This window comes from Gigantopelta aegis, chromosome 3, assembly GCF_016097555.1.
Source record: "Gigantopelta aegis isolate Gae_Host chromosome 3, Gae_host_genome, whole genome shotgun sequence".
Taxonomy (NCBI): domain Eukaryota; kingdom Metazoa; phylum Mollusca; class Gastropoda; order Neomphalida; family Peltospiridae; genus Gigantopelta; species Gigantopelta aegis.
Genome location: NC_054701.1, coordinates 2,421,195 through 2,430,632, shown reverse-complemented (window position 1 = coordinate 2,430,632; position 9,438 = coordinate 2,421,195). Strand labels below are relative to the sequence as shown.

General features: G+C 37.8%; 1 protein-coding gene across 1 annotated transcript in view; it reads left to right on the top strand.

The window, feature by feature from the left end:
* The first annotated feature begins 3,403 nt into the window (after positions 1 to 3,403).
* The window catches only part of LOC121367375 (serine/threonine-protein kinase NLK-like), a 78,929-nt gene continuing 72,894 nt past the window's right edge, over positions 3,404 to 9,438 (top strand). Inside the window, exon 1 of the mRNA XM_041491512.1 lies at positions 3,404 to 3,791. Within this exon, the coding sequence (XP_041347446.1) occupies positions 3,607 to 3,791 (185 nt within the window). The 5' untranslated portion in view covers positions 3,404 to 3,606. The remainder of the gene's footprint in view (positions 3,792 to 9,438) is intronic.

Sequence of the window (9,438 nt, the reverse complement as noted above, 5' to 3'; positions counted from 1 at the left end):
GTACTCTGTATAGAAGAAGGGGCCCGTCCAACTGGAATCTGTCACCTGGTCTCAAGCTAACTACATCTCTCTGAAAAGTAAACCATGGCAATAATAATTGATCACGTATGGTTTTTTGGTGACCGCTAATTTGATACTAACACATGAAAACAAAAATGAAGAGGTGCATAATAAACCAATAAATGATCCACTTTTATCATAGCATATGACATTTTATGAATTCTAATTTCACCTGTGCCATAATTAGTAAATAAATGAAGATGTAAACTGGAGATAGTCAGAGTCAAGAGAGGATCATTTGTACCAAGTTTGGTTGAAATCTGCATGATGGAACTTGAGAAGAAGATGAAACCGGTAGCCAATCAGAGACCAGGGCAGTTATCTTGGATTTTGAATCTGCTCAAAAGTATCGCTCAATCTGGATCATAAGATGATCATATGAACCAAGTTTGGTTGAAATCTATCTAGTGGAACTTGAGAAGATGTCAGATATATAAAATGTTTACCCCCACCCACCCTTAATATAGTTTCAGGGAAGCATGACTTGAAACCCCTGTAAACTTTGCTCGTCAGTCTAGACCCTACCCCACTTGCATAAATTCCTGCACACGAGCCTGCAAAGAAAGTGGATTTTACGGAATACGTCTTAAAGATTATGCGTATAACACAACATTTGCGCCTAAATTAGCCAGAGGGGACAAATATCACGCAATCACGTACATAGTAACGTATTGACATCTACGTCAGAGAGAGAGAGAGAGAGAGAGAGAGAGAGAGAGAGAGAGAGAGAGAGAGAGAGAGAGAATTATTCATTATTCAGTCCCATACCAAATGAGGGGGCCTGTTCTCCCCATTCGAGAACGAAAATGTACATTTTTTGTCCGACTCTGTCTATACAAATAAAAATAAAAATATGGTTTGTGGCTCCCATCAGAGGCTGTGATCCCCACTACTAAAGATTGTGCCTCCTAACTCTCCAGATATCGTTCCCACCGACCTGATTTTGTATTCAATACGAAAGAGCGTCTAATGCTTTTAGTAATTTATTATTATTATTATTATTATTATTATTATTATTATTATAGGCCAACTCTCCTAAATGTATTATTATTATAGGCTAACTCTCCTAAATTTATTATTATTATTATTATTATTATTATATATTATTATTTAAATAATAATAAGACATTTTTCGGGATTGTCAGGTACTCAAAATATCAATGTTAAACATATGTTTCAACTAAGAACCTTCTGTAACATTTCCCCAACTTGACATTACAAGAAAACAGTCTCATCTGCAAAGCAATTCACAATTTCATTGGTAAAAGCAAACGTTTTAACTGATGAAAACAGGTCACGTTCTCCCTTAGTCTTCTACTTACTAATCTATATCCTACTCAAAAGAATTTAAGGGTCAGACGATATTTTCGACATTATTTTCTGAATGTCAATTATATTAGCTAGACCATAATGTCACGCATGGTATTGTTCCATTTTGACGAAAGTGGGTCTAAGCAACCCATAAATGAATTAAAATCCACTGTCATTGACACTGTCGACTAGTTCTAATGGCGAAAACATGCTTACATTTGCACGTAAATTAGGGCGAAAGCGAAAGGTCTGCTAAGTGCCCATAACTTGCTTTTTCACAAAGGGCTTCATTTGCACGCTTTGCACGTGTATTCCATGTTCCCAATGCTGAATTTCCGTATAATTGGAGCTTGCGTTCGTGTACGGTGCACACTCTAAATTCGACAATGGTAAGACTTCAACTGACTATCGAAGATCGAGGAAGGGCTATTGCTTGGCTTCAGGATAGAAATACGCAAAGAAATGTTGCTCTGAGACTTGGTGTCGGTCAGAGTGTCGTTGGCCGACTGTGGCAACGGTACCAAGCAACGAATTCTGTTCGAAATCGTCCACGTTCGGGAAGACCCAGAAGCACTACAAATAGAGAGGACCGCTACATCACCAATATGGCTCTACGTCAACGCACAACCACTGCACGCCGATTACGTGACAATCTGCGGACTGCGACTGGAACTCGAGTGTCTGATCAAACCATACGCAATCGTCTGAGAGCCAATAATCTACGCTGCCGTCGCCAGGCTGTTCGACCACCACTCCTACCACGTCACAGAACGGCCAGACGTCACTGGTGCACACTTCATCTGCGGTGGCAACGTGTTCAGTGGGGTCGAGTGATGTTCACTGATGAGTCCAGGTTTAGTCTCCAGTTCAACGACGGTCGGGTTCGTGTCTACAGACGTCCTGGGGAGCGCTTCGCTGACGTTAACGTTAGACAACGTCACCGGTTCGGTGGTGGCAGCGTCATGGTGTGGGGCGGCATCTCTATCCACCACAGGACCCCCGTCTATGTGGTGGATGGCAATCTGAATGGAATCCGCTATCTGAATGAGATTATCCGACCGTTGGTTCTCCCAGGCCTTCAGCAGATTGGCGGCGGGGCAGTTCTGCAGAATGACAATGCCAGACCCCATCGCGCCAGGGTGGTAACGGACTTTCTCAGACAACAAGGTATCGCCAGGATGGATTGGCCAGCATATTCGCCTGACTTGGCCCCAATAGAGCACGCCTGGGACGAATTAGGCAGGAGAGTTCGGGATAACCATGCCCCTCCAGCCAACCTTCATGATCTGGGTCAACTTCTTATGGCAGAGTGGCAGGCCATTCCCCAAGAGTTCTTCAGACGTCTGATCAACAGCATGAGGCAACGATGTGTCGAGTGTATTCGCGCCAGGGGTGGATTCACACACTATTAAACGAATGTTCTAATGTGTAAAATCCATGTTTGACAACCTTCAACTTTGACAGCATGTCATGTGACTTTCTTGTATACAGTGACGTTTATTTGTGTTTTTTTGTAAATATGGAACAATAAAAAAAAAAATTGGTGTAGTTTACATCATCAATCTAATACACTCTGAAACTTATTTGGTTATAAATTTTTGACCCTTAAATTCTTTTGAGTAGTATATATATACAAATATTTATATTTCGACAGCTTAATAATGCAATAGTTTTAAATTTTTCAATACTAAACAGTACTTTCTAAAATCTCCACGTTGTCCAGCTAATATTTAAGTTGTATAATATAGGGAAAGGTCTTTATATAGGCTAACCAACACTTTTCCTTAAAACACAATTATTGTAATACATTGTTTACTCTAGTAAAAAAAATACTGTTCTGATATGATACAGGTAAGACCACGAACAGTAGAATTAACCACCAGACTGTAACATCCAAATGGTTAATTCCATTTAAAAAAAACGAATCAGCTGATTTCTGATTTTATCTGTAGAGGAAACGGCCTTTGAATCTTGGGAAACGTATAGGCGTGGTCACGTGATCGTCTTTGTGTGCTGGACTCACAAGCTGCAGTGAGTCAGTGCCCCGCTTACTAAGAGTTTTATGTCGATTTTCTCCGTCAAAACTTCACCTTTAGTCACCAAACTCTCCCGATTCGTAGGGGAGTCACTGCTAAAGAGACGAGAAGCCATTCTGGGTATGCTGCCATCAGGAAAGTTGGAGCTGAGATAATTTTCCGACCGGACGGGTCGAGAGCGATTGTGTATGGATTTGTAATGGCGCTGGTAGGAAACCGACTCCCGGCCAGACATATCATGACTTTTCAGGGTGGCTTGGCCCAAACCACGTCCCAACAGGCAATCCTTGCCGCTGCCGTGACCGTCCCCTATTTCCAGGTGGTCCAGCCACAGGATATACAGCCCGACCGACCCATAGGATACGGAGCGTTTGGCGTCGTTTGGTGAGTAGAATTCTCTACATTCTTTTGTCGTCCCTACGAAATCCTTTGTGTACGTTTTGACGTGTCCAATTAAAAGTCCTTTATCGGCGACAAATTAATATTTCTAATTTTAAACTGGTCTGCGGAATATATTATGAAGTCTTGTGAATATTTTGCTCGCTTTGGTTTTTGTTAATTTCGTGTTTTCTACTTGGTAAAATGAGTGTAAACTTGGTGAACTGTGGCCCTTTGTCAGTGGAAAACCAGACTGGGCTTGCCTGGCCGTGGGTGTAACAATGAATCACTCAGTAGACCACAAAGGGTTAACTATTGTCCCGCTGTACAGGTTTTGGTGGAATAAACACAAAAAAATGCCCCTCTTGTTGGGCTAATTTAATTTAGCCCGTGAACAATGCCCAGTTTAACGCACATGTAATTATGTCGTTAATCTGGGTCAGTGGGCTGGACTTAAACTAGACCAAATAAATTAGGCAAATAGGAATCTGCCTAGCTTGTATGTGCATGTAGACTGCTTTCAACTTTGATATTATGACACAGCTTTTTTAAGTGAAGAGGTAGACCCAGAGGGAGGGTTAAAGGCCCACCCCACTAAATACATGTATTCAAGTACCTCCCCCCCCCCTTTTTTAACTTATTTTGGAAATTATTGCTTTGCAATTTTACAAGTTGGTCCAAGTGTCCTTTTTGTCCTTGTCCCCTTAAAATATTTCCTGGATCCTGTAAAGTACTTAAGTTCCAAAAAATTGATGTAACTTGTCGTGGAATAACTGATGATATTCTGATTGAAGACAACCAATTATTAATTTAAAATATGCTAGTAAAACAAAGCGAACACCAGCAGTACATATTTGAATGGGGTTAGTTAGGCTATCAGCCAATTCTTAAAGACATAGACCATAATTTTAGCAAGTGAAAATGTACATTAAGTTTAGTTAATCTACAAACCAGTAACACAATTGGATAAAGTTACAATAGAGTGAAACAAGAGTCTGTGGTGTTGAAATGGGGAAGTAGTTCAAATACCTTTTAAAAAATAGACTACATTTAGTGTTTTCCCTAGCTGGTTGTAGCATGGTGCAGCACCATGCCTCAATAGTCTAGCACCATCTTGCCTTAATCAGCGCCATGCTGCCCTGAGATTAAACAAGCCTTTTTCAGAAATTAATTCTTTATAAAACACCAAAAAGGTATTATTAATTAATAAAATATGCCGTTTATATCTTTTGCCATTCATTTATTAAAGTAAGCACATAAATTACATTAATATTTATTTCCATAAATTTTTGTGTATTTTTAATGAAAAACAAGTGCTCCGAAAATGGTGAAAATGCCCCAAAAATGTTTGGTATACCATGCCTTGTCTAATTTCTAGGGAAATCACTAACATTTCTTCTCCTTAGTCTTTACTTCTCACAGGTATGTGCATTTTAAAAAATATGAAAAATGCATTTCATTTATTACAAACACAAGACTTACCAGAAACATGTTTTTTTAATATGAATAATGTAAACAATAAAATCTTATTAATGTCTGATTTCAGTTATCATAAACAGCAGTACTAGTGAAAAATATGCTGTAATGTTTAAAAACTAGGGTCCATCTCTTTAAGGGAATGTTAACCACATGACCAACACTGCACATATTATTTTTAATTACCTGCTGGTAGATAACAATGGATTATTGCATACAACACAGTGTGCATGTTTAGCAGACTGCTACAAACCACAGACAGAATGTAATATGTTCACTGGTATAGTTGGAGATTATAAGTGTTTGTTGTTGCACAATGCATTGTCTTAGTACTGGTGTCCTGATTATAGACGTGGCCAGCTAATGAAAACAATTTTAGGATCCGAACTGGCAAATAATCGCAGCTCTACTGGTGCATAAACACACACAACTATGACATGGTTGTGTGTCCTGTTTGTCATTTGCTTCAAATATTCACCTGCTTGGTCAGGAATTCATGTGAAAAAAGATTTAAAAAACCAACCCTAACTACTTGATTGTCCCATCTTGACACATATTCTAGGACCATGTTTACATTTTCTTGATGCCCACAGGTCCCTTCCATAGCCATTGATTAATAAATCAATGTGCTCTAGTGGTGGTGTTAAACAAAACCAACTTCTGATAGACTTTCTTCTTACTGCTACTTCCTACAGACAGGCACTAAATAGAGATGTATATATATGGAATAAACCACCATTTTGATAAATGCCCATTTGACAGCATTGTTGTGGGTGTAGGAAGGTGCCAAAACGTGTTTTTTTTGGGGGGGGGGGGGGGGGGGGGGGGGGTGGGGTGCACACAGTTTACAGTTATTACTAGTAGTAAGTACTACTACAAGTTGAAAGAATCTAGTTGGTGGTGGTATAATTTGGAATGCCAATTCAAGGCATTTCATATACATTTTACACAAGTTTACTTATACTTTGTACTGTATTAATTTACATTGTACTACAAGTATGTTTTACACTTTATAAAAAGAATAATAATATTGTTTTACATTGTATTACCAAGTATTGTCATACATTGTAGCACAAACCAGAGAACATTCCTCAATTGTAAAAAAAACACACAAAACAACAACAAAACACACAAAACAACAACAAAACACACAAAACAACAACAAAACACACAAAACAACAACAACAAAACACAAGAAGAAACAGGTTGGCCTATGTGCAACAATAGACAATGAAAAAATGTATATAATAATAACACAAACAAAGGTCATTCATTTATGTCAAAACAATGTAATATTTTAATATTAATGATGTAGGAGAAATCCTTGAAGCAAATGTCATGCATTAAAGTGTCTTTCTAAACTCGTAGAAAGTGATGGAATTAGCTTGATAACAAGGTGTATGAACTGTGGTCTACAATAACCTAAGAGAAATGTCACATTTAAACATGTAATGTATTTTAAGATGATAATCCGATTATACCGAACCCCCAGTGATGTGCATTATAACGAAAACCCTGAATTAAATCAAATGAAAAAGGCCAAACAAAAAATGTTGCTTGTGCCCTAGTATGTGCTGAAATTAGAAACGGAAAATAGTGTAGATACCTGTAGGAAACAATGATCAGTTTTAAAAATTAATTTTATGTGGTAAATTGATAATCATGCCATTAAAGTGAATGCGTAGTGTCATATTACATGTATTTGCATAAACCAACTTTTTCCAATAAAATATCAATTATTATATGTATGAAATTATTTTGCCAAGTTAAAATAAAATTTGTCAATTGTTTTTAAGATTCACATTTGGAACTCCCTCTGAGTGTTCTACCACCCCAGATCTGGTCTTCATTAGGCCTTAAATAAATTTTATTTCTCTGGGAATGTGCAAAAAGAAGAAAAGAAAAATTAGGTACATGTAGCAGAGCTGGCCAAAAGTACTTGTCCGCTCGCCCCAGACGAGCAAAAATGTACAATTCAGTCTTATAATTTAGTCATCCGCCGAGCAACCACAATTTCCGAACACAAACTGCCTGTTTATCCTAGTGTTTTAGCATGGCGCAGCACCATGCCTCACTAGTCTAGCACAATCTTCCCTTAATCAGTGCCATGTTGCACTGAGTTTAAAAAAACCTTTTTCAATAATTCTAAAATTGCCTTGATAAAACACTAAAAAAATTATTATTAATTAATAAAAATATCTGTTATATATTTTGCCATTCATTTATTAAAGCAAGAACATTAATTACATTTATGTTTATTTCAATTGTTGTTTTTGTCTTTAATGCAAAAAAAAGTGCCCTGAAAATGGTCAAAATTGCCCCCAAAGTGTTTTGTCTACCATGCCTTGCCACATTTCTAGGGAAAACACTATATCCCTTTTGTACACTTACAATTTTTGTAATTCCGTAGTCTGCACCAAGCGTCGTCTGCCATTTTAAAGCTTGGCCAAGACCGCGAGGCCATTCACAGCCTTCTATTGGTTGTGTAAGTAAGAAAATTATAACTGACCCCAACTCCACCCCTATATGCATACAATGTGTGCGTGGCCCCTGATTAATATATCAGTAACATATTTGACCGGAAGTTGGCCCACGTCTTTGAATAAGCGCCGCTCTTTTTTGAAGGCGTTTAAGAAATTAGGCCTTTATTCATAAATCATGGTATTTCATGTCGGTGTCCGTGAAGTAAATTGCCGAAAACGTTAAAGGATCGAGAAAAAGATGTTTAGAACGTTACTAAAATGAATAAGTAGACTCTTTGTAAAGTTAGTTTTCATTTTATCTATGTGAGCTCGTGCACCACACGTGTGGAGTAAAACGAGGTCAGGGAATTGCCACAGCACGGTTGTTTTTTCACCAACATAGTCACATTTCGTATTACGAAATTAGGTTGTCCATCTGCACATTTTCGCACTTGTTTCCCAATTAATTTGATATATTAGATACATGCAATTAAAATTTTATTGACTAAATGTTAAAGAACAGTGAATAACCTAGGGTCTCCACAAGTACTCGGGTACTTGGGCATGGGCCGAGTCTAGCAAGACAATGTGAAATTCCGGCCCGATTTAGACCATGGGGACAGGGGTCCGGGGCACTTCAGGTCTCCTCAACATAGAAATTAAATTGCATGACAAATTTAAAAAATGAACTAATTTTATAATTATTACATTTGTTTTATATATATATATAAGTAGCTCTTAGTCATGGGGACCCTCTGGCAGGGGGACCTGGGACATTGTCCCCTTTGCCCCCTTATAAATCGGCACTGGTGGAATACAATGATCCACTATAATACAGTGGACAATGTAGGACAATAATTTCAGCAGTAAATAATCCAACAATATAAGTTGCACAATAATTATATGATCAAGTGCTAGTTTCTCTTTTAAATCTGGCTGTTAAACCGTCACATCACAACATATCAACCGGTTTCTAAATGCAATACAATGGCTTCATTTGGGATCCATGTCCAATGCTGGAATTAAGATGCATAATGCTGTTTTAGTTTATTCCTTAATCTCATCATCATCTAGTGTAAGTGCCAGGTACTCGGGTCCGGGTTGAGTTTGACCCTCGAGTAGGCTACTCAAGTCCAATATTTTGGACTTGTGGAGGCCCTAGAGGTATACCCCCCCCCCCCCCCCAAAAAAAAAAAAAAATGTCCATAAATGCAGTGTCATGCATTATGCATGTACAAGTACAATTCATCCTGAAAAATAGAAGGGTATACTTATTTAAATATTTAAAACAAAATCTCTTTAATGCACTAGTCCGTCATGACCCCTAAATTTTTTTAATTCCCAACCCCCCACCAAAATTAATGTTATTCACTATGAAATCATTAACTCAAAGTAGCATCTGGTATGATGATCATATTTTCGATGATCATTCCAAAGTAATGTTTTTAAGTTAAAACAAAAAAACCCATAAACTCATTTCCAATTTTCCTTCATTCCGATAGCAATTTATTTTGGGTTACATTTACAAATTAAAGGAAATAAACATATTTAGTAATACAAGACTTACAAGTGCTTTGTATGATGTGAAATTGTTGGAGATGTACAGTTTCATTTTGATTTAAACTGCTTACATTTTTCGACAAGTTAACTTGTTTGTGGGCGAGTGAAATTTGATAGTTACTTGGCCAGTGGGCATTTGAAAAGTTTATGATATG